This window comes from Callionymus lyra, chromosome 4, assembly GCF_982586985.1.
Source record: "Callionymus lyra chromosome 4, fCalLyr1.hap1.1, whole genome shotgun sequence".
Classification (NCBI taxonomy): Eukaryota; Metazoa; Chordata; class Actinopteri; order Syngnathiformes; family Callionymidae; genus Callionymus; species Callionymus lyra.
In genome coordinates this window covers 30744953-30769779 of record NC_141821.1, presented here as the reverse complement: position 1 = coordinate 30769779, position 24827 = coordinate 30744953, and the positions used below count along the sequence as shown (strand labels likewise).

At 39.6% G+C, this 24827-nt stretch overlaps 3 protein-coding genes across 10 annotated transcripts; 2 read left to right on the top strand and 1 right to left on the bottom strand.

The window, feature by feature from the left end:
• Positions 1-1642: 1642 nt before the first annotated feature.
• LOC148082502 (uncharacterized) lies at positions 1643-7680 on the bottom strand. 2 transcript variants are annotated; one of them, XM_087789706.1, is made up of 7 exons: positions 7524-7680; positions 6719-6820; positions 6382-6471; positions 6157-6231; positions 4821-4891; positions 4595-4766; positions 1643-2926 (listed from the first exon to the last, which is right to left on the bottom strand). In XM_087789706.1, the coding sequence occupies exons 2-7, from the start codon at positions 6785-6787 to the stop codon at positions 2717-2719; spliced, it is 687 nt and encodes a 228-aa protein (XP_087645832.1). In that variant the 5' UTR covers positions 6788-6820; positions 7524-7680; the 3' UTR covers positions 1643-2716. The 2 variants fall into 2 exon arrangements, with proteins under 2 accessions (XP_087645832.1, XP_087645833.1); XM_087789707.1 differs by having other exon boundaries at positions 6724-6820.
• A 1105-nt stretch (positions 7681-8785) lies between these two features.
• LOC148082501 (FH1/FH2 domain-containing protein 3) lies at positions 8786-12806 on the top strand. 2 transcript variants are annotated; one of them, XM_087788210.1, is made up of 9 exons: positions 8786-9478; positions 10337-10477; positions 10553-10735; positions 10797-10916; positions 10986-11147; positions 11235-11491; positions 12222-12438; positions 12517-12628; positions 12692-12806. In XM_087788210.1, exons 1-9 carry the CDS (start codon positions 8984-8986, stop codon positions 12709-12711), a joined length of 1707 nt encoding a protein of 568 aa, XP_087644336.1. In that variant the 5' UTR covers positions 8786-8983; the 3' UTR covers positions 12712-12806. The 2 variants fall into 2 exon arrangements, with proteins under 2 accessions (XP_087644336.1, XP_087644335.1); XM_087788209.1 differs by having other exon boundaries at positions 12517-12806.
• A 753-nt stretch (positions 12807-13559) lies between these two features.
• On the top strand, positions 13560-19026 carry hnrnpcb (heterogeneous nuclear ribonucleoprotein C b). 6 transcript variants are annotated; one of them, XM_087789704.1, is made up of 10 exons: positions 13562-13663; positions 14395-14428; positions 16644-16693; positions 16981-17225; positions 17719-17791; positions 17868-17915; positions 17988-18154; positions 18230-18367; positions 18439-18575; positions 18649-19026. In XM_087789704.1, the coding sequence occupies exons 3-10, from the start codon at positions 16689-16691 to the stop codon at positions 18742-18744; spliced, it is 909 nt and encodes a 302-aa protein (XP_087645830.1). In that variant the 5' UTR covers positions 13562-13663; positions 14395-14428; positions 16644-16688; the 3' UTR covers positions 18745-19026. The 6 variants fall into 6 exon arrangements, with proteins under 6 accessions (XP_087645829.1, XP_087645830.1, XP_087645827.1 ...); XM_087789701.1 differs by having other exon boundaries at positions 13563-13663; positions 17850-17915; XM_087789700.1 differs by having other exon boundaries at positions 13564-13663; positions 17847-17915.
• The last annotated feature ends 5801 nt before the right edge of the window (positions 19027-24827 follow it).

Below are 24827 nucleotides of genomic sequence, written 5' to 3'. Positions count from 1 at the left end.
CATGTGGCTCCTGGCAGCCAAACACACAACTCCTGCTGTGGTTGTGACTCGAGGGTCTTCACCTCGTGAGGGGACGAAGGTTTAATCTTAAGGATTTACTCGGCTTAGTTCCTGGAGCTTGGATGTGATTTCTGTATAGTGATTTCTTAGAGTAAAAGAACTTTGTTAATGCCATCACTCATGGTGGTGGCTCTCTGGGTCATGACCTCCAGCCAACGGTGTGTGGCCCCCTGTCACCTCCATGTGACACCATCACCTCAGAGAGTTGTGGTTTTGACTTGCGTGTGCATCTGAGGTCAGGAGAGTCCCACAAGCTTTCAACTGTATCACAGCTCTATGTTGTCATCTGCACATCTCCATGTACACACACTGAGGGTGTATCTGATTGTTACTGAAACTGAAGCAACTGAACCTTCTCATAGTTCGTCTCTCAGATCGTCATTTCAGGTTTAACCTACATATCATGAATTTGTTGAATTTTGAAGCTGATGTTGTCTTTAATCCAGGGTCCCTTAAGGTGCTTGCTGGTCCAGAAATACACCAGGCATCCGTGTGGTTGTTATCGTGTGGTTGTTGTGGAACACACTTGTTCCTTTGCCTCATCAACAGCTACTTGTTGTTCGCACTCGACCCAGTGTGGAGACAAACACACAACAATGAGCTTCAGGCTATTTCATCAAATCACTTCATTATCATTTTCATTGTTTAAAATAATGGCCTCGTTTCTGTTTGGATTTCTTTTTTAAAAGTCAGGACTCACTCCAAATCTACGTGTCTAAATACCACCACCATGTTCTGGCTATTACAAGGACACTATTTCTTTAAGTGATATCATATACAGTAGATTATAATATACAGTAGATTCATGAGCTGGGATTTCTTAAGCATATGAGAAGCACAACTTTACCATTAAGTGACTCATAATATTTAAGGTATTTTTTTCATTGTTTTTCAACCGTTTACGGTGAGGTTAATTTTAAACTAATGGCATGTTTATATATTTATTTCAAAGTGCATATAAATACAGACACAACAACAGAGAGATAGATGTAAAAAAACAACTAGTAAAATAGGGATAAACATTATTGATAGCAAACATAGAAATGAAGATAAAACCGTACAAATAGTGCTAATCTGGTGGAACTATATTTAATGTGGATCAAGCGATGGATTACATGATTATCTGAGGTAATGCAAACTAAGCTAGTCAATAATAGTGTAAAATGACAGTTAAATAACAGTCCTATCATGGCTAATTAAGAATTAAGAAATAAGAATTACATGACATTTTTTCAAAATAAAAGTCGGTATTATATTTCACATTGAATGTATCTTGTCTGTAACGGATTCATGCATTGAGTTGGAAAATATGTTTGCAGGTTATGTTTGTCTTAATGTGCCTTTCTTTATACTGTCCTGGCTTCATGGGATAACCCAAAATATGTTGTGGTGCTCCTGGTTTTCTCCCAGCACATGCCAGGTTTCCTTCAGGCGCTCTGGTTTCCTCCCACGATGAAGAAACATTGATGTTAATTGATGATTCTCGCCTGAGTGTGTCGAACTGCTGCAGGGTTTCCTCCCGACACGATTGTCCAGGATGTCACCGCCCGCATAGAATAAACCAAGATTAAGTAAAACTTGTAAAATGCAATTGAATTTTATTGATCTTTAACCAACACATGGATGAACAACCACATACAACTCTACAGACAGAGAGACTAGTTTGAAACTATCTTCCATTAGAATGCATTCAACAGAATCTTCTTGACTAAATAAGAACGAGACAAAACGGACAAAACGTGGAACGTGTTTGGCAGAAAAGGCTTCTTCCTGTTATTGCGGCTTGAAATCAGAAGCATGACTGATTGTCGAGTTCATGTTGGTCGGATAAATAAACACACGTGACAAAAGGTCCTTAAGACTGTTACAAGAACGGACTGAGGTCGGCCGATCGGAACAAAATACTGAAACATGAAGTCAAGTCTGATCGCGAGCCTTCTCTCCTGCTATTGCTTTAAGATGTTGGCTCAGGTCTAGTGACCGTCCTGGGGTCTGGGCTCTCACGGGGGGCCGAGATGGAGGGGACACGAATGTATAGCAAAGGTGAGGGCGGGAGGGGTTTGCATAGCTTCAGCACCGTCGTCTTTAAAGTGTTCTGTTCACACGTCGTCTCTCCGCGAGTCTGTGGTTTAAGGAGTGAGATAAGAAGTGCTATTTTTAAAATGGAGGAGGTGAGGGAGGGGGAAATATTGGAGCAGATAAACACCGCTTCATGTTTTGATCAACTCAAACGAACTCAAGCGCTGGAGGAGTGAGTGATAACCCGTTTCTTTGTCTTTGTATTCCAATGGACAGAAAATGAGATGTTAATGTGGAAATATAGAAAAAGACTTTGAGTGAAAATAAAGAAGGTAAAGCATTAAGATCTTATTAGTGGATCTTTTGGTTTCTTTGTTCTGTCTGGTAAAAATCATGAATACACGCCGTAAGAGATTGAATCAAAGCAAAACAAATATATAAAACGATTTTACAATAAGTTCTGAATTTTGTAGATTTGATCATCGCTGCAGTATATTTGTGCTTTTCCTGTACGTCAGTGGTGGAGGACGTGTGCGGGGACGAGTCCAGCTGCTGGTGGAGCTCTTGAACTCTTCTACACAGCTAAGCTTAGACAAGGAAGGTTCCCTTGAGTTGTTGGACCGGGTCAGACGTCTGGTCAGGCTCTGGCCCAGGGGAGGAAGAAGGACACGATGACGAGGACGAGAGAGAGCGACAGAGGGAGGAGGAGCAGGACGATGAAGAGGAAAGAGTTGGTGGGCGGCCACAGTGACATCAGGCGGTTGAACAGTCGGCTCTTCTGTTCCCGGCTTCTCTGCTTGTCAGCGTTCCTGCAGATGACCAGCGGCCTCACCTGCGATATGCTCTCCTGAAACAAGTGACACCAGTTATGTTTTAATCTTTACTAAACATCCACCTCCATGTTGAAGCAGCAGGAATGATGGACACTTTCAAGGTTGTCAAGAAGCTTCATTTAAGGGTTAAGTCACTGAATTACACATTTAATCAGGCCAATCGTATTACATACATAGAGAAACATCAATGTTGGAGGCAAGAGATCTTTCTAATTGTCTTGGTTGTTTATTTATCTCTGAAGAAAACAGCTGACAGTTTTGATTTCCCCAACCGTAGAGGAGCCGCCGGGCGTTTAGTGTTTGGCTTCGCACGTGTGACTAAGGGGAAACCCACAGCTCTGACCCCGCCTCCCCGACACAGCAAAATTAACACAAAATGAATAGAATCCTTCTCCCACATAAAAACCACGAATAAAAAACTACGACACTTAAAAAAGGATGACTCAGATCTTAGAAAAATGAACAATTTAAGGGGATATTTTTTCAGCTGATGAACGGCTTTATACGACCGTTTTATCGAGATCTTTGCCTTCTGGCTTAGCTCTCTTTCTACCACCACAGATCAGTGCACTGTCCATCTCACACTCCATTCTTCCATCACTTGAGAACAAGATTCCAATAAACTTGAACGCGCGTCCATGGTTCTCAGTTTTAATGAGGTGGGGGAAAAAAAGAAAATGCAAGTATATCAGACATGGGCTTGATTTTGTTTAATCACCTCCCATAACTGTGATTAACTCTTTCAATATATGGGTGATGACAGTCATCCTCTGAACACTGTCCTCAGTGAGCAGAGAAGCAGATGGAGCATGAATGCTCCTTCCCAGATGCAACACTAATAGACTCAGGAACTCAATCATTCCTCGTGCTGTTAGGTTTTAATTCTATATCTATCTATAAATATCTATCTCTCTATCAATACCAAATGCTAAGACTCTTTTAACTCAGTGACTAATACAACCATAGTAAGTAAGTAAGTAAGTAACTAAAGGTTATTTCTAGAGCTTCTTTCTCAGACCAGGGTCACAAAACGCTTTAACAATCAAAAACAATACATATATACTTTATATATACTTATATACAAAATATATACTTTAAAAGTTCAAGACACATAAGACAAACTCAGAAGTCCCAGAAAATCAGGGGAAAGCCTGCATAAATAAATATGTCTTCAGATGTTTCTTGAAGGAGTCAGTAGATCATCAAACACAGAGGGAGAGGAAGAACGTTCCAAAGCTTAGGAGCAACAGCCTGGAAGGATTTCTCTCCTCTGGTCCTGAACCGTGTTCAGGAACCATCAGTAGATTCTGATCTACAGACCTCAGAGCCCGAGCTGGGCTGTAAGGCTGGATCAGATCACTGATGTAAGGAGGAGCCGGACCATGAGTAGATCTGAAAATTGATCCTGAAAGAAACTGGCAGCCACTAAAGAGTTTTAAGGATCGGAGAAATGTGAGTTCTTCTACTAGAGCGGGTCAGAATTCTCGCTGCAGAGTTTTGTATTAACTGCAGGCGAGACAGATCCTTCTTGTTTAGACACGAAAATAAACTGTTACAATAGTCCAAACGAGAAGAAAGAAACGCATGGATTACAAGCTCCAGATCGTGTTGTGACATCATTTTCCTAAGGAAACAGTCTCTGGTCAGTTTTCTGCAGAAACCCCAAAACTCCTGACTGTTACCTCCAGAATGGTTCTGCTCTTCTCCCTGTCTGGACTCAGTCTCAGGTTCCAGCGATGCGATCTGTGACTGCGCCCGCCGTCGTCCTCGCTCTCCGTGGTGTCCTGTCGCGCCACACGGGGGCGTTTCCGTCTCCGTGAGCTGATCCGCTGGAGGGAGCCCGGCTCCTGCAGTCTGAGGCGGAGCAGGTGAAGCCCCACGTAGAGTGACTGAACACAGTGAACTCACCTGCAGTCCGTGTCCTCTATGTCTGCATCGGCATCACTCTCTCCCTGAGGGTCGGACAGCACACCCTCCTCCTGCACCACAAACACACCAGAGAAGCTCGCTAGTCTTTTCCATCACCCGCGAGTCTTTTACTTTGAAAGTGAGCGACCCCATGACTCATCCACAGCTGCTATTTGAAACGCTAATCAACACTTGACGCTGACATTTATGTGTGTGTGTGCATCATATTGTTCGTCAGAATTTGAATCAAGCATGAATCATTTTCCCACGCAGTCACATGATCGACAAGATTCCTTCAGCTGGAAGAAATAATCTGATTATTTTTCTTCACACGCAGCAGTTGTGATGTAGACCAGACCTGGACATAGTGACTTAATATATGATCTTTAATTAAGAATTCTCTATTTATGGTTGTTGGTTTTAGATTATTTGCAGTGCTTTTATATATTTTTATAAAATGAAATATACATCAACAATTCAATGTATGGTATAATAACACTTGCATTTGATTTGATTTTTTTAATTGTAAAATTATGAAAAATACATTGATTTTTCTTAAGAATATCTAAATAAAATGAATAAAAACAAATTACATTTTTAGATTATCATTATTATTGTTTGCTTTCCATCATTATTGATATTTAGTTGTCCTTACTTCTTATATATATTACAGTATATAATGAGAAAATTTAATTCCTCCCCCTGCTTTAGACACATGTTTTGATGGGCATTTGTTACCGAGCCACATAGAAAGAACAACTATTTTTATTATTGATTATTACTGTCTGAAATACGTTTTGTTTTGAAAAAAGATGAAAAAGAAAGAAAGATTTCCTCCGTAGTGAAATAAGCTTGTGGCTCTGACACGTCAAGACGCTAGTTTAAGTCAAGTTTATTTAATAAATAAACCTGGTAACTATGGAAAATGAGTGAAGCACAAACTTTATACAATTTATTTTTATCGTTTTATCTTAAGGTCGGTCGGTGAATATAATGTTGACATAATACTGGGCTGTGGTGCAAATAAATGTTGATCTAAATGAAACAAAGGTGCCTTGGAATTGAACCTTACACTCTAAATTTGTCTTTCATATCAATCATAGCTTTGGGTGCATACGCAACTATAGGAAATTGTCCAACTAAACCAGGGGTGTCAAACACAATAACACAAGGGACCAAAATATTTGTCTAGTCTAAAGGGCCTAAAAAAGGCGTATATTTACCAACTCTCTGTCACTTATCTTACCTTAAACACTGACAATTTGACACTCATGAATGAAGATAACGGTCTTCTTGCTATACTATGAAGAAATATATATACTTGAAGCTACAGTACCTCTGTGCCGTATCCCTCCGAGTACCTGGTGAGAACCCGCCTGTTCCTCCCACAGTGCTCACACAGTCTCAGGTCCTGCGAAGGTACAAAGAAGACACCGTGATGGACAGCGTGACACCTCTGACGACAGACAGAACATGACAGCGGCCCTCGGGTCAGCAGATAAATGCCTACATTTAGAGTCGGGATGACTCACGGACTTAAGTAGAGAGTCTGAACACTCACCGGCGTGGGCGTGTACGCTTCTGAATAGAGTGTGCACGGACCGACCTCGCACACGCACATCGCATCCGCTTCACCGCAGCTCGCCCGCATCTGAGACAGTTGACGTTGCTTTTATATCACGCCAGCACGGTACTACATTCAATACTGTCATCATCCAGAATCAAGGATCTACGTAACGTATTGAAATTATTGACAATACTTCAAAATCGACATTTTTTTTAGCTTGTTCGATCAAGTTACATTATTTTAATTTAATTTAAAGTAAGGTTTTTTTTTGGAGGAAAACTGTAATACTCCTGACTTGTGGTTAATTCAATTAAATAGAAAATCAAACAACCTCACAGTCATTGTTGGACGTCTCTCCGGAGGAAAAGAGGCCTGGAGAGTCGGATTCCCTCCTCAGCATGACCTCTGACCTCGCTCTGGCATTCACATAGACCTGAGGTGCAAAACACAACATCTATTAAGATCCGAATCAAATAAAAACAGACTTCTTTAAGGAAGATATTAACGACAGCTTGTGACTCAGGTGTCATCAATGCTACCATGATGCTAACATGTAGCATGTCAGTTTAACAATAAAGATGTTTTCATGTGTGATGGGATGATAAAGACAAGTTACTTCAGACATCTCAAGAGAAACCTTGGAGTTTATGTCCTCCTGTCTGGTCTCCAAAACTCTCTAGTAACTTTAACTTACCAAAGGTGTACAATATTTTACAATATTAATACAATATTTTATCTGATATAAATCAAAATGTGTGACACCTCTGTTGTCATGTCTTTAAATACGTGTGTATCTAACATAGTCATAAAGGCAATGTTGCTTTAAAATTAGCTCTTTTTTTTAAACAAAAATAGTCAGTGTTTAAGAAATGAATAGCGTTTGAGTTCAAATGATAATTTCCACGAGAGACGTTTCAAGAAGTTCCTCGCAGGTTGAAAGTGTGTTTAGTTCGTCGGTGTGTGTCATGAAAGCACATCTGTCTCTGACATCTGGCAGCCCTCGCTTACGTAACATCCTCCGACAGTCCGTCCCAACTTTCTCTCGCAAAGATGCTGCTAACAGAGAAGCCATCGCTTCGCTCGACGCGACAACAACACGGCGGAGCGACGGTTGAAAACTGCGTAGCTAGTCTTACCTCAGACGCATGGCGAGGATGGAGTGAGGAGGTAAAACACGGATTGAGAGGTTGAGCACTCGAGGATGCTCGTCATGGTCGCGTTTGACATTGTGGCAAATCCTCTGTGACGTCAGCAGAGATGACAGGCTGCTTACCGGGATGCCGAGCGCGCCTCAAAAACATCGCGGGTGCGCGCAGCAGCGGCAGAGGAAAGCACTTCCGATGGAGTCTTTCAAAGTAAAACGGTTGAGAGCGGAAATGACATTTTCTTTTTTATCGTTATACACATTTTTTCTAAAGCATTTAATAATGTATTTTAAATAAAATGTTGGAATGAATGTTTAAATAAAAAGCGTTTTCTGAATTCAATATTGTCAATTTGCAGCCTTTTCATTTCAAAATAAAATCTTGGTCTAAAGGGGCATCCAGACTATACTAAAATAGTACCGAGTTACTTGAATCATGGTGGCGTTAGTATACTACCCATTTTTCAAAGGAATTAAAAATACTGAATTTGAAAATATTGAATTTAGAAAATGTATTTTTTTTAATTATTGTAAATCTTATATTTCTATGTGTGAAAAACGAATTATTTAATTATATTGTTTAATTAATACATAGTAAACCTTTCCATTTATAAATTATATAAAACATTTTTTATAAATATTTAAATGCTAAAAATACAACATTAAAAAAATATATCAAAAAATTTTAACATTCAAATTCAACCACACAATATTCTGAAGGCACTGATATACTTCCATATTACAATGTAAAAGCAAGAATACAAGTTGATTAAGAGGTTCCTAAAACTAAAGCTAAAGAACAGGAAAGAGTTATATATTTTTGGGTATTGTTAGAAAAAAGTTACTAATGCCACAGTTTTTAGGAATACATCATTATTGAATATAACATGTATCGTTCTTGAGTAGGACTGGACAGTTAAACAAGAAAAAAAAATTGCAAATTAACCTTGTTTCTATAACTTTTTTAGCTGTTTTGAAAATGAACACATGATTTTGAAAACAAATTTCATGTACTTCCTTAGATTTGAGAGCAGTGGTAGGTAGTGAAGAGGAGATGCAGAAAAGAGAAGGAGTGAGAGATGAGATGATAGAGAGGTTGTGTATATACAAGCAGCAACTGAAACAGAAGATGCAGGCTGGATAAGGAAATTAACGGAAAGGGTGCAACTTAAATGAAACAAGACGGCGCGACGACGGACCAATGAACAGCTTCCTCTCTTGACCTCTTTTTTGTTCAAAAAAAGAAGAGTGAAGTGGATGTGAAAGGGTAACAGCAGAACACAACATTTTCACCACTGGGTTACCGTAGGACTTGAGATTTAAAATCTATGAGGACGTCTATTTCCTGCAAGGACATATCAAGAGAACATAGCAATAAGGGTCTTTAGGTTTTTCCTTTTTAGTCCTGATCTGGATCAATATGAGAAGGAATCCGATGAGAACGTTTATTTAATGGTTGCACTGGACATGGTTAATACAGTCCTGATGAAAGAGCAGGACCAGTTCAAGGAAAAGCTACTGAGCTTGGAGATCGACCAAACAAGGGCTTCACTCCTCAAACCCTTCACACGTCTTTGCCTCAACACCTTGGATTTTTCTGACCTCGGGGACGAGGAAGAACTCGGTGATGACAAAACCGAAGATGCGGTTACAATTTCAATCACGAAAACCTTCGGAAATACCAAGGCGCCTCCACCACCTCCTCTGCCGCCACCGGCACCCCCACTGCTTCTTGACTCAACAAAGTGCATGAAGGATAAACGCTGCACCTTGAAGCTCCACTGGAAGGACCTTCCATCATTGTCTCCTTTACCAAGAAAGACTCGATTTGGAATCCGGACTATTTGGGCCGGGCTGGAGCCTGTTCATCTGGACAAAAGCCACCTGCGGTGCCTGTTTGAGTCTAAGCAGAGGAACAACTGCTTTGGGATGGTTTGTGGAATAAAGGTAGGACTAATGAAAACCCTCCTGATTTGTATGGCAACTATTCAATCTTTGTTCAAAATGGTAAAGATAACCAACTCATATCTCATTTACCTTATTTTTGATTTGCTGTTAAGCTACAGGAAATTAATGTTGAACAAGCTTTAACAACAAACTATGTCCTAGTGGGAAATTAATTATATAGGGAACAGAAGATAGTAGGAGAGAAGTTATTGTGGGCAAGGAATACATTCTTAACCTCTTGTTAATTGGTGACCAAAGCCATGTACAAAGGTTGGTCCTTTGACAGGTTTTATGTAAAAAATGAAAGCATAGAAAGATTTTTCTCCAATTCTTAATAATCAATTTCAATGACATATACATGCAAATGTATTTACAACAGTTTTAAGTCACTTCAGAGATGTCAGGATAAAATAACTCCTTTTTTTATTCCTGTGTTGTTTTCTTTTAATAATGTCTAAAAATAATTCTGCCAACATAGGGATCAGCACACTGAACTTTTTAAATGTTTTTGCAAACATGTGCCTGTAAACATCAGATTATAAATCAAACTCAAATAAAACAATCTAAGGTTCTGTGAACTCTGAACATTTGAAAACGGCAGACAGAAGGATTTCAGAGGTTAAAAGGTCATACAGATTAAACTAATGAGTTCAGATAAGAGTGAGCTAGAAGAACAATTATTGTTTCTTATCTCCTTAAACGTGCCTAATATGCACCACGGGTTCATGAATACATGAACCTTCTTCATTGACATGTTGCCAAAGTCTAAACCACAAAAATACTTTTCTATCTCAGTATGTGGGCTGTAGTTAGAGATGAAAGTTTTTTCCGAAGATTTCATGTTTTAAATTCTCCCAGAAACAAACAGCGGTGACAGTTTTGGGAATGAAGCGCAGTAACATCATAACCATCGCGCTCAGCCGCCTGCCTCCCCCTCACCTCCTCCCTGTTGCAATACACAGCATGGACAGCAACGTGCTGGACCGAGAGGACGTCCAGGTACACTTGAAACCTTCTAGGATTCATCTTTGTCTTTTGGAGTTTACAGAGTATTTGTTGTCCTTCTTTCTGAAGCGTCTTCAAGCATTAATTCCATCAGAAGAAGAGCTTTCTCAGATCAGGGAGGCCAAAGATAAGAACCCCACTCTTCCATTGGCACCTGCTGAGCTCTGTCTTCTGACGTTAGGAGAGATCCCACACTTGAGTCTGAGGCTTCAGCTCTGGACCTTTGCTCTGGACTACGACTCCTTAGAGCGGGTGAGTTAGAAGACAGCACGAAAAAGATGATGACTTTGACTGGATGTTTGTCTCTCGACAGGAGATCGCCGAACCTCTCTTCCACCTGAAGTTGGCCGTCGAACAGCTCTCGTCCAGTCAGACCTTCAGATACGTCTTGTCCACGGTGTTGTCGATCGGAAACTTCCTCAATGGTTGCAATGTACGCGTCGCCTTCATTCACGATTCAAAGTCACTTTCTCACACTCACGCCACCTCTTACCTCACGCAGGCCCGTGGATTCGAGCTGAGTTATCTGGGGAGTCTGTCGCAGGTCCGAGACACGCAGACGCGTCAGCCACTGCTGCGACACGTCCTCGCGCTTCTCATGCAGCTCTACCCACAATGCACTGATCTCTTCTCTGACTTCACAGCTGTTAATAAAGCAGGGAAGGTAAGTCATAACAAACTACTGTGTAACCATTTTCTCTTCAAAATGTCAACGGGAATAACCTTATTTATCTTTATCAATCCACTACAGTGTGACTATTCTCTGGTCCAATCCAACCTTTCCCAGCTAGATGCTTTGTGCAAAGCATCATGGGAGCAGCTCAAGGTCTTGGATAAAGAGGATGACAGGGCCAGAAAGAGAAAAGGGGAGAAGAAGAGAGGGTCTGAAAAGGGAGGTGAAGCCTCATCCCCAGAAGGTGTCTTACGCCACAGGCTGCCCAAGATCTTGAAAGATTGTGAGGAGAGGCTGAAGGTCCTGAGAGCAGTCCATCGGCGGGTCATCAATAGGTGAGAGTACTTTGACTCACTGTTGAACCTGGACACTCACGTAAAGTGAATTAACTTATATTTATTGTGAGCAACACACCGGTTCAACTTCAATCAATATATGTGTGTAAATAAAATCAAAGGTTGTTTTTATTTAATTAATTATTTACAGAATTCATATTCCAAAAATAGACATACAAAAATGTAATGGGGTTTTACTCAGAATACTATTTAATTTAAAATGACTTACTAACTTACTGACCCTATCTAACTAGCAAAAAGAGCAAATAAATCACATCAAAGTTTCTAACAAGACCTTGTTATCAGCTGTCTATGGTGTCACTTCACTAGAAACAGTGACTTTGTAATAGCCAGAACGTAGATGGTGAGACATGAAAAAATAATGAATGTCTATGTTTGTCTTAATAATGAGAATTTTTGAATCAATATGTTAAGTGCTAGTTTCATGTGAAGTCTATGACCAGACATGAAGACATTGTCCATGTACTTCTCAACACATAGAATTGTTATGATGTTTTTAAATACACTTTATATTATTGGGAAGATCATTAAATGGCACAGAGACAACACACAGGTGTCGTAGGATGGTCCAATAAGGTTGATCTCCACACAAACATGTGCTGGAAGATCACACTGAACAATCAATGTGTGTGTTGGCAACAGTAGATAAAGAGAAAATCATGTACTTTTGTGCAGTAATAAAATCAATGTTGGTATTTTCCCTTCACAGGTACCACTCCTTCCTCCTTTTTCTTGGATACTCGCCAGCTCTGGTGAGAGTAACCAAAGCTGAAGACTTCTGCAGAACCATCAGCCACTTCTCTCTGGAGTTCAGGACCGTGCATCAGGCCATCGTTCTGCAGAGAGAGCGAAAACAACTCAACAGTGGGTCAGACCGAGCAGGTTTCAACAGTCCAGCTGCACAGAGGAAGCACCAACAAACTCATGTATGCAAAGATAAATGAACACAGCCAATAGTTACTTTATTTTTTCAAGTACTACATTTCTGCATTTTGTATACTCAGCGGGAGGACGAGGAGCACTGCAGGCTGGTGGAGCTGCTGAAGACACCAGAGCCGCTCTCTCACTTAGACACCACATGTCCTCGTAATCGTAGGAGGTCGAAGGTTGCTCAAGGTGACGTGACTTTGATAAATATAATGTATTTATTAATATACTCACTATTTTTTATTCCCATAGGTTTCATCTCAAGAAAATGATGACCATGCAAAAATCTATTTCGACTGTTGGTGCACTGAGATATATCGTTTTACTGTTTAAACTTCTCTAAATAAACCATTGAGGTAATGAAGAACTGTCCTCACGTCTGCATGTTATTAACCTTTTTTTTAATAACTTTTTAAAATCAATTGTGTGCACTGAGTGAAAATCCTCAGTAAAATATGTAAGTAAGTAAGTTTTATTTGTAGTCTATTTGCAATATAAACTTTCTGGTACTTCTTTGGCCGACGCTGTGATGCTTTATTTGAAATTATACTTTTCTTTTTTGAGAAAGAGTTTCATTATGACACATGTCACACTTAAGGCTCTGGGCCAATTCCATGTGACAACAATGATCCATACATTTAAAAAATGGATGCACTAAGAAGGGAATTTGATCAAAGATAAATAGTAGATGATCTGTACGCTTGTGTTTCGATGAGAGAAACCATCTTTTGTCAGGGCTGGTGCTGGAGAAGGATGATGTATTCATTCAGACACAGAGATAAATCCACATTCTCCTATTTGCAGTCACAGAGATTCTTTGGGGTGTGTATGAGATGTTTGTATCCACCATGGTAAATAATAACGCTTATATAAGTTATGAACGTGCGTGTTAATAATAACTATCAAATGGATGAATGACAACATAATTAAGTTCTAACTTTTGCTATTTTTGTATCCGCTGGGGGGCGTCAGCACATTGATCGACTATGTAGTTGCGTTCTTGCCGACGTCAACGGACACAGATTGACAAGCGGTTGAACCAATCACTGAAGCACAAATCCCAACGACGGTAGTGCGGGACCAATCAGAGAAGAGCTGGCGGGTTCGATCTGCTTGTCAGCTTACGCGGGACGCCATTTCGTGTCCACTGATTTCAAGGTGATACAATCCTGCCTAGGCGGAAACACAACTCTGTCTTTTACTCATTTTATTGTTAAGCTCGTGGTGAGTATTTTTAACCATGAACGCATTTTTGCATTTGTTTTTCATTTTTTGAGCCGCCTTTGGAATTTTTTTTCGTTTTTCTTTTTTTTTTTAATATATATTTTTTCCGTCCTGGTTTCTTTTTCTGGCCGTGATGGCGTTAGTGGCGTACATTTTGTGAGGCTGCAGCGAGCTAGCTTTAGCCTCAGCGGTTCACACCTTGCTTCTGAGAGACTGTAACACTCCGGGCTGTTGTTGGGGTTTTTTTTGCGGTTCTTTTGGTTCATATAACGGAGGTTTTTGCTCGAAGGAAAGGTAGCTGATGCGGCTTGGAACGAACCTCTCTATTGTTAAGTCGGACTCATTTTTAAGACGTTTTTTTCTGCAGCATCGATCTTATGTTTTAAATCAACGTGTTTGTGTTTTATTTGCTTTTTGTTTAATAAATGAAACGATATCCAAATATATGGTTTGCGAATGTGATGTTTTATATTTTAAGGCTTTTCTCCCCCCCAACAAAATCTAAATACTAGTGATCATGGTGACCATAAGATGCTATTATTTCATGTTTATTTTATTTTTCTGCAATTTCCAGCTTTTTTATTACTCAATTTGAAATGTTTTTTGGACGTAAAATGACATTTCTTGATGATTTTATTGTCAATTTTCCCATTTTTATCATTGTTTGCTGTGAATCAACTGTGAATTTTTGCTTTTCTAATATTACCTTTTTGTTTTTTTCCCTGTTTTAGTTTTTGAAGCCACTTTTTTGAACAACAACAAATCGTAAGTTGGTTTCCACCTCTTTTTTTCCCCCTAAACTTTTGCATTATTATTTTTTCTCTAAATATCTTGTTTTGCTTTGCCTATATGGTGTACAGCATATCCCACGTTTTCTGGCTAAAAAAAATAGCATGTAGTGAATTTTTTTTTTTTTTTTTTCCCCTTCCATCTTTTTTTGTGCTGTGACAAACTTCAACAATCTTTTTTGTCTTTTCAAATGTTTTAAAATGCGTATAAATATATAAGGAATTAGTGCTGAATAACGCACCGCCTCTAATGTCATTTCACTAGTTTAAGAAACAAAGGTTAGATTTTTGCTTCACCAGTATTTTGGTATATATTTTGGATCTGCTTTTTAATACCAATAAAATGCCACTTTACTGTGACACAAGCATGTTTACACTGAATCCTCATTTACTGCTTAACAAATGCCTAGATGTGTTTTGACTGTGTTAAATCATAATTTTCGATACACACACTATGTTTGACTCTGCATGATCAGTAGCCCAACACATGACATGTCACACTTGGCTATGACACAATCTATTTGTGGAGTTATTTTCTTAGTTGACACTGGAGCCATACTCTTGTAATGAAAAGTAAATACAACAATATTTACAAAGGCGTCTTCATCACAATTTAGTTTTTCTTGAAAAGTGTCTATTAAATGTACTGTGAGCTCATAAAAGATCACAAAATCATAGAAGTCTTGCAGGAAACTGGAACTAGTGAAATTGAACGTATACTTCTCAACACCCTATGAAAAGTCTTGCCTCATCATAACGGTCAACATGCATGCACTGAATAACGGTAAATAACTGTTGGAATGCCATCATGACTGTGGACTACTGAACCAACCGTGGCCTGGTGATGAATAAAGGACCAACTGTGAAGGTTATGTATAATATACATCAATATTTTCATCTTGAGGCAGCTATTTTAAGGCATCTCTTCAAAGTGGGATTGTCTATTCTATAGATAAAAAGTTGGTGTGACAACCTAAAGCATGAATGGCATCAACACCTCTAAACCAGGAAACGGTTGAGCGTCTCGACATGTAACCTGATCAAGGAAGCGTATATAATGTGTTTTATCCGCAATGGATCCAGGGTCTTTTCCAATCCAGATCCCTTCATAACTAGGAATTTAGAACATTAGCTCGTTGGCTTTCGATAAATCCACAGCCGGGTCAGGTTGCCAGGGAAGGCAGTCACATGGTTCGGAGTGAAGTTTTGTGTTACATTTCCAGATCACCTGCTGCAAATCCTAAGTGATGGCTACTGGACGCAGCATTTGAGTGGGAGGTCTCAAACCTGCAACTCCCACTAGGAGAAGGCCGAAAGGGAACTTTGATGCACCGACCATTACAGTTCCATTAATCTCAGAAGTAGTCAACAATTGCTGAACTGATGAAACTCCAAGCCACACATTATGATCGAAAAACATAGAATACTTCTGTTAGTGATGAAGTCCGTCAACCATTTACATTTACTGAACCACCAACAGTTGGATTTAATAGAGATGGCAGCATTAAACCTTGTCTCACAATAACTGTTTTATTCACGAATAATTTCTACCTATTTTAAGAAAAGAGGTCATATGCATATATGTAACAACCTTAACTTAACCAGGTATGTTTGGGGAAAAATCAGTCAAGATAAAAAATAAATGCCATTATTGGAAAATAAGAAGATATCCCTTTATATTTGAGATATGTGTCGCGGGCTTGAGTACATATTAGCTACACTATAGAAAATGTATAAATAATTATTATTAGTAGTATTTCAATGGGTGTTTGATACATAGCACAACACAATTAAAAATCAATGGACCGTTAAGAACCCTCTGAATTACAAATATGCTGTAAGTGGTCATAAAAAAACCCACCTTATTATAAAGCCCATTGCGTATCAATGGTATCTAGGAAATGGACAGACAACCGCATGACAGTCATCAACCTGGAACAATGCTCCACTCTCGATTACATTCTGAATGTTTCTTCCCGTCTGCCAACCCTCAGTCACTCTAGACCATCACCATGTCTACCTGACACACACTACTAGTCTACAGGGTTTTTAACCACTGACTTTTTGAACCGTTTAGAAAATGATGTGCGCAGCATAAGTAAATAAAGTCCAAGCAGAAGGTGTAGCTGAAGGGCCACGACCTCCGCCATGACATTTGTTAGCTTTGAGACCTCCACTCTTCTCTCCTACAGACTCAGACAGGCAGGCAGACCTCCACCGACCAGAGTACAGACACAATGGAGTGAGTTCTGGCTAATAGATGTCTACTTGATTATTTCTCATGCACTGTGGGTTAAACGACACTCCCAAATAATCCCAGAATGTCATTTGATAGCTTTAAAGATGTTATGAAGTCTTTGTGTTGTTTTGAATCCAAATCTAGGTTTACATGTAAAATACGTGAAGAAACATTATGGACGTGTAAAAACGCATTAAAAGAAAAAAAACAAAACAAATCCTATCCAGCGTCTGTCGCCGCTCTCCGCCGCCATCTTTACCTTCCTCTCCTCTGATTTCCACCCGCTCTAGTCTTATGGCGAGCAACGTGACCAACAAGACCGACCAGCGGTCCCTCAACTCCCGAGTGTTCATCGGGAACCTCAACACCCTGCTGGTCACCAAGGCCGACGTGGAGGCCATCTTCTCCAAGTATGGCAAGATCGTCGGCTGCTCGGTTCACAAGGGTTACGCCTTCGTTCAGTACGCCAACGAGAGGACCGCTCGCACCGCGGTGGCGAGCGAAGATGGCCGCATGATCGTGGGACAAGTGTTAGGTGAGCCGTTATCCTAACATCCTCTTGTGTTAAACGTTTTTAAAATGAAATGTCCAATGTTTCCCCTGGGCCGTTTGAGGCCCTTTATAAGATTTCTTGTGGCCCCGGGTTTTACTGTCTGTCCTTAGATTCCTCTGTACATTTGTATTAAAATGGGTAGAGTCAAGGAGCTTTTATTATTTTTGAAGCTCTAAATGAGAGAACTCCTTGGTAAAAAACCTGCTGAACTTTTTCAACTCAAAACAAGTTTGGATTTATAAAAATAACAAACTGATTTGTCAGAACACTCACAAGAGAGTTTAAAACATTTTGCATTACAATGGGATAAACACATGTTCTATAATAATAAGTAATACATCATTGAAGCAGAGAAAATGTAGGTAAAAAATGATCCATTATTAAGCTTAGCATCTTTATTTTAGGGATTTTAATGAAGTGAATTTTTAAGTTTTACAATGTATAACTGTTTTTTTTTTCCTTTTCAACCTTGCAGATATTAACTTGGCTGGTGAGCCTAAACCCAACCGGTCAAAGTCAATGAAGCGTTCTGCTGGAGACATGTACAGGTAACTTTGAATCACAATCTCTAAATGATGGAGTTTTTTTTGACATGCTTAGAAGTAGTGATCTGCCTCCCCACAGTCCCTCCATGGAACTGGACTATGACCTCCAGAGAGATTACTATGAAAGGTGAGTCGTGTGTGCGCTGAATTTTTTTGTGACTCGATCCTAACTGTCTATGTTTCTGTTCCCGTGTGTCAGAATGTACTCGTACCCGTCCAGAGTCCCTCCTCCTCCACCCCCTCTCCCAATGCCTCGTGCCGTCATCCCCACCAAGCGACCCAGAGTCAGCGTGAGTCTGAGCAGACGAACCAAAACCAGCTCCTCCTCCTCCAAGACCAGCCAGAGGACGTCACGTACAAGTGAGAGTCAGTTCAGCCAATAAACGACAAAATAAAATGATCTTAGATGACTTTATTTAAACCTCTGTGCTCTTTTCACAGTGAAGATGGATGATTTGCAGGCAGTCAAGAGGGAGCTGACCCAGATCAAACACAAGGTGGACTACCTGCTGGAGAGTCTGGAGCGCATGGAGAAGGAGCACAGCAAGAAGTCCGGTAGAAGCTCTCAAGAAAGTAAAGGTGTAGATCACAGAGATGCCACGACCAAAAAAGTGTTGACTCGAGACGCTCATCCTTGTATGTTTGCGCAGAAATGAAGAACTGCAAGTCCGAGCCAGGAGAGCTGTCTTCGCTGCACTCGTCCAACTCCAGCAAGAAGGACGACAGTCTGAAGGAGGACATGAACGACACAGAGGAAGAGGGCGACCTGCTGGAGGACGATGATGATGTGAGCTGGATTACCGTGAAAAAAAAACCTTTTCACCGTGGCGTCAGTAATTGTGAATAAATCGTCTGTGCAGGATAAAATCCGAGGACGGGACGATTACGAGGAGGAGGAAGGCGAGCAGGAGGAGGGTGAAGACGATGGCGATAGTGCCAACGGAGATGATTCCTAAACCATTTAAAAGCGTCCAAATAATGAGTTAAATTTTTTCTTTACACTGCACAATTCTTTACTGAGATGGCTTTTCTGTAACATATATTGTAGATAATTTCACTTGCTCATCAATATTTTTTATTTACGTTTATTTCATGTTTCTTTCGACTTAGTGATGCATTTACAAAATAACTAAACCGAATTTAACTTACTTCAACCTAACATTGTGTATTTTTATGTGAAGGCTGTGAGTTTATCCGGTCTTGGTTATTGTAATAAATAAATAAATGAATTAAATGGACTCCATTGTTTTCTTCTTTATTCATTGTTTTATTTTCACTCTCACACAACTGTTCTGTTGTTAAAGCGCTTTGTGACCATGGTCTGGGAAAGACGCTTTTCAAATATCAACTACTTACAATTCCGTTGTTGCACATTTTCTTTTGAACCAGCAGATGGCAGGCAATTCTCACTTTTACCTCTTCGACAACTCATTCTGTAACATGTAATCGAAATACTCGTTATTTTATCAGCTGATGTGTTACTGTATGTTTGGAGTGTAAACCGTTATTTCCGTTTTTATGTTTTTTCGTGTGATTGAAAAGAAAAAATAACTGTTGACTTAATAGTTTTATGCCAAAGACCCATTTCTCAGCCCTGCTTTCTGATCCAATACATGAGCTGTATAATACTTTTCAAATATGGATTTAGATGCAATGGGTTTTTTAAAATTAAAAATTACATTCTTTCATCATCGTTACCAAGATTGTAAACACAGGAGGTTTTCAATCGTTCACGTTTAACTCTCACTTACAAATGTTAACATTATCTGTGTTTCAAATGGATTTTTAGCTATAAAGCTATGCTCACTATAAAGTTATATTCTATTTTGTAATTCAATATGTGTGTAATTTAGTACGATACACATGCACATAATAGTTTCACATAACTGGGTAACAGGTCAAACTTTTTATGCGGTTTATGAGATTTAAATGCGAGACTAACATGTGAAATGGACAGACACGAGTCGATGTCTGATACACCTCAGGGCCAGAGGCATCTTCGGGTAGGAGGAACATTTCACCGATAGTAAAAGTTGAGACGATGCATCAGGAGTTATGAAATGTACTGTATATATTGACTTGGAAAAAAAAGTGCAATCATATTAGTATTTCAGATTGTTCCTTTATTGTCATGGTGTTTAGACGGGGACAGAAGGCATTCAAAGGTCAACTCTAAATCATATTTAATCCTCATGAGAAAGAGTTACTCTCTTTTAACTGTAATCTATGACCTCATCATTACACAAACCAGACCTGAATCAATCGTCTGGGGAGCCGCGGTGGCTTCTTAGTCCACAACTTCATTACAAATGATTAAGAGGGTCATGGTATCCCAATGAATATCCATGATCCTGCCTGGAGTCTGCAGCACAGGCTGCAGGAGTGGAAGAGACAGAGGAACTGATCAACACTTTGCCGTGATCATCACAAGGTAATGAATGAGGGAAGAATGAAGTGAGTAAAAATAAGACTGAAGCAACGGATGGAGAGAAGACCTGGCGAACAGAATAGATTCTCAGACGGGGTTAATGAAGAATGTAGAGCGGTCCACAAAGCCGTGGGCAGTTTAAAGAATGTTAAATCTAAATTGCAATAACAAGATCCATTAGAAGGGAAATTGTCAGATGTTTTTTCAAATGTGTTTCTTCAAATGTTTCTTGGACACAAATAATAAGTGGTGTGTATTAGCAATAATCTAAGTCTCTGCTATATGATATATTGTATCTACTGTAGGAACATGTAGCATGACCCTTGACGAAGTCATAACTGCTAATTATTTGTTTAGAAAACCAAAATTTGCCCAAACATTAGCGTTGAAAGCTGCTGTATCCTCTTGTCCCCAGTCATCTCTAGGATCTCACAGAATTTTGTATTGTTCCTTTAACTGCAGAGGACGTAATGACTGCTGCCATCTAGAGGACGGAAGTTTAATTGCAACAAATGCTGTGAATATTTGCACATTAATTGTAAAAAAGATTAAATCAAGCAAATATGATTGAATTATATAATGTAAATAAAATTCGATTCGAAAGAGAAATAATTAAAAAAAATTGTAATAAATAAATGATACAGTGCTGTTGAATAAACAGAATCACAAAAAAAGAGCAATATATCAGTGTATCAATGTTGTCTTACAACTTGATACATAATATCCAAGGAACAAAGGCTCAGCATGACTTGTATGTCACACAATCAATCACCCATCCCATAATCATTGTCCACATTTATGGCAAAGTAAGCAATGTATAGAAGACAAAGGTCCGCCCTGTGAATGCCCTTTTTGTCAGGCTGCCATTGCTGATGTGACACTTGTCTTTCTGGGTTGATTCATGTGAGAAGCTGTCACGAGGCACACATGTCCTTATACCCTTCAAATAAGAAGGTCCACAAAGAGACTTGACTGTGGAGGGAGGTTAAGGTAGAACTGAGAGCCGCGATAAGAGATAATCATCTGAGCCAAAGCGATGCCATGGTTTAAAGGTGATGAGCGTGGAGGAGGAAAGAAAGAGCTGAGCACGAGGAGGTCACGGGGAGGTCGTAGAGAGGAGGAGCAGGCGGTGAAGGTGCGAGGAAGACAGATGAAGGCATCTTTCCGGACCATCCAGTTTCTAACAAATCTCTGCAGAGCCTGGGCGTGATTTATTCCCTGTGAGTCGTAGAGCGCAACAGTAGCAATTTATTTCTGTTTTGAAGCAATTTACACTCAAGTCCCTTTTCTCTACTTGATGCTCTGTCAACGTTAACAATGTTGGCTCCAAACACAGTTAAACGATATCAAAAAAATAAAAAGGAATCAGCTACTAGTCCTGATCTTGTTTGTTTTAAATACAAAGAATGCATTTGATCTATTTTACTCCCTCATATTTCAATACTGAGTCCCTAAACTATCAACACAAACCCTAAACCTGGTCAAGATGTTCTTCAAAGTCAGAAGAACAATCGGTCCTCGCGGTCTATCAGGTCGCGACCCCTCTAAGTCACAGAAAATTGTGTTAATGTGAGATCATTTAATAGTATTGTGCTTGATCTGGCTTGTGACTAGCCTCCTAGCTGGGGAGAATATAAATGAGGTTTATACAAGAGGAAGAGCAGGAATTAGCTTCAAGCCATTTCCACACCTTATCTAGCTTCTTACATTGTTTTTTAATCTTTGCTAATACTTTGATTTAAAGATCCTTTACAGGTCACCTTCCATACTGAGAGTAATATCCAGTTTTATTGTCATTTTCAGGACAATTATTTTGCTTTTCATGTATCCTGTGTGCCTTGGGCGGCTATAATTAAAACATGTTCTTATTTTTCTCCCACATCTCTCGCTCCAGAGCGTTTGTTGACTGATCTAACTGTAGTCTGAGATTAGATTCGACCTCGCAGCTGTTATCAGGCTTCAGTATCCCTGCGCTTCTCGGATAATCTGCCTGTGTTCACAAACACAAAAATCTGCCAATACATCTGCTTCCCCGCACATGTGTACGCAGGCTTAGACGCTCACAGTTGAACATCAGCGACTTCACTGTTGGAAATCACTCGCATTAAGTCAAGAGAGTAATTGTGAAGAAGGCAGTAGCCTCTCCCTTAAATATGTACACAAAGATAATATTTCTACTGAAGGATAACTTTCTTGTAATGATTTATCTAATAGCAATTAATAGTGTGACTGTTAATTATCTTGCTATGCTTTGGTCACGTTATTAGAAAACAGTATAAGATGTTTTATTTGGGAAATATAAATGAATTGAATGCAAGCACATTTCCAATGACTGTTTTTAATGGTTACTTACTTTTTATAGTTTAATTGCTGGTTGGGTGTATTGAGCTGTGGTTATGGTGAGCTACCTTGGGGTTTCTTAAAATGATACATCACTTAAACAGCTAGCTGCAATACAACAATGTGAAGCCAAAAAAGAGGTTTAACAGGTTAAAAGCTAATTAGTAGTAATAAGTAAGATTGAAAGTATTGTTTTCACCTCCAACCTGGTGTTAGAACAATCTGAAATGTCCTGACTCCTATGTGCTCAGTTGCCAATTACAGCATGTAGGTTTGTTTACAAAATTAGATATTTTTCGTTTTTAATCCTGGTAAGTCTCTCAGTAGCCATGTCTGTGTAGGTTCTCATTCATGTAGGGCATGATTTTTTAAAGGTTTCAAAGTGAGGGAACTGGACTGAATATCTCTCTGGATGGGTCAAGCAGGCAAAGTTACATCATGAAGAACATTGTTGAAATAGTAGTAAGTAAGTAAGTAAGTAAGTAAAGGTTATTTGTAAAGCACCTTTCTGGACCAGGGTCACAAAGCACTTTAACAATCAAAAACAATACACAGTAAAAATATATACTTTAAAAGATCAAGATAAACACATGAGTCCCATAAAATCAGGGAAATGCCTGCACAAACAAAAACGTCTTAAGATGTTTCTTGAAGGAGTCAGTAGACTCCATCAAACACAGAGGGAGAGGAAGATCGTTCCAAAGCTTAGGAGCAACAGCCTTGAAGGTTTTCTCTCCTCTGGTCCTGAACCGTGTGCGCGGAACCATCAGTAGATTCTGATCCACAGACCTCAGAGCCCGAGCTGGGGTGTAAGGCTGGATCAGATCACTGATGTAAGGAAGAGTCTGACCATGAATAGATATGAAAATTGATCCTGAAATAAACTGGCAGCCAGTGAAGAGTTTTAAGGATCTGGGAAATGTGAGTTCTTCTACTAGAGCGGGTCAGAATTATTGTATTAACTGCACGTCAAAGAGTTTTACTATGACTATGAGTCATGACAGTAAAAATTTTGAACAGATCAATTGACAATGTATAAAGAAACTACCAATAATAAATGAGAACCGCTTAAATCAATGATAAAATAAAAAGTTGGAAGCCAGGGAGAAAAGTTTACAAAAGACCTCAAGCAGGGATTTGCTATAATGATGGCCAGAAACAGTGAGTCAATTAGGTTTTTTTATATGTTCCTGTGATCTGTGTCATCATATGAGAAAACAAATGTTTTACCTTTTTAAAAACTGGCCACATATAGGGTCACTATCCACAGTTTCTTGTCATGATATCAAAACAAATAAAAAAAATGGCAGAAATGTCAGCAAAAGACAAAGTTGAACATTGTATTAAGATTTTCAGAAATGTTTTTCGTACTGCATCAAAATTGGCAAAAACTGCATTTTTTTGTACAGTTTACTTGACGCATTTGGTAATTTATATACCAAACAAAACAGGAAAGTAATACAAGATATCCAACATATTGTCTTGTGCTTGCCTAAGACTGCCATGTACACTAGAAATGCTGCAGATAAGCACATTTTGACAGATCCCTGGTCCCTCAGCTTTCTGTCCATATGTTGTGAGCTTGTTGTCTGGTCTTGTCATGTCATCTGGCGCCACTGCTGCTCTCTCACCTATAAATATGCATCAATATCGCATGAATCTTTATCAATTTAGCTCCTGGCAAAAGAGGCCGCTGCTGTCTCTCATCTCTGGCTCCTTTAAAAAAACACTGAATGAAGATTTGTGTGATGTAGGAAAAAGCGGGAAAAGGCAGATGATTAAGGGCTGAGACGAGGCAGGATGACAAACCGGGGATTGTATAAGATGGAGTCTGAGGCGGAAGAGACAGAATGAAAGAGACAGATGTGACGTCATGGTGACTTTAAGTAGGTCAGGCACGAAGTTGTGATGTCACTTACACTGGAATGGGCCTACTGGACCAATCACATGTGGCAACTCTCCCCTCCCCTTTTCCACTGCCACAGAAAAACAAACCATTCTTCCATTAGCCTTTTTTTTTTCTGCAGACGATCACAGACCCAGACGCTGCTCTCGTAGCTGCGTAAACACGTTGAAGCGACAGTAACAGTGGAGCACTGAAATCCTCAAGGACAGACACAACTTTCACTCTCTTTATCTCTTCTCCACGCTCTGGTGTCGCACACTCTTGCGCCCTCCAACCAAAGCCTCTTTACTGCCCGAGTGTGTGACGCACACTGCAGCGCCTGCTCTGCCTCATCTCCTCTGACTTCAGAGCATCAAACACATGCA

What these genes read in the sequence shown, in the direction of transcription:
- hnrnpcb (XM_087789700.1), top strand. An exon ending in GATCGTGGGACAAGTGTTAG is followed by an intron (nt 17,226 to 17,718) that starts GTGAGCCGTTAT and finishes TCAACCTTGCAG; the next exon opens with ATATTAACTTGGCTGGTGAG. An exon ending in AAGCTCTCAAGAAAGTAAAG is followed by an intron (nt 18,368 to 18,438) that starts GTGTAGATCACA and finishes ATGTTTGCGCAG; the next exon opens with AAATGAAGAACTGCAAGTCC.
- LOC148082501 (XM_087788209.1), top strand. Translation starts at nt 8,984, where the DNA reads ATGGTTGCACTGGACATGGTTAATACAGTCCTGATGAAAGAGCAGGAC. An exon ending in ACTTCCTCAATGGTTGCAAT is followed by an intron (nt 10,917 to 10,985) that starts GTACGCGTCGCC and finishes TACCTCACGCAG; the next exon opens with GCCCGTGGATTCGAGCTGAG. An exon ending in CTGTTAATAAAGCAGGGAAG is followed by an intron (nt 11,148 to 11,234) that starts GTAAGTCATAAC and finishes AATCCACTACAG; the next exon opens with TGTGACTATTCTCTGGTCCA.
- LOC148082502 (XM_087789706.1), bottom strand. Translation starts at nt 6,787, where the DNA reads ATGCTGAGGAGGGAATCCGACTCTCCAGGCCTCTTTTCCTCCGGAGAG. An exon ending in CGTCCAACAATGACTGTGAG is followed by an intron (nt 6,472 to 6,718) that starts GTTGTTTGATTT and finishes CAACTGTCTCAG; the next exon opens with ATGCGGGCGAGCTGCGGTGA. An exon ending in AGAGCAGAACCATTCTGGAG is followed by an intron (nt 2,927 to 4,594) that starts GTAACAGTCAGG and finishes CACTTGTTTCAG; the next exon opens with GAGAGCATATCGCAGGTGAG.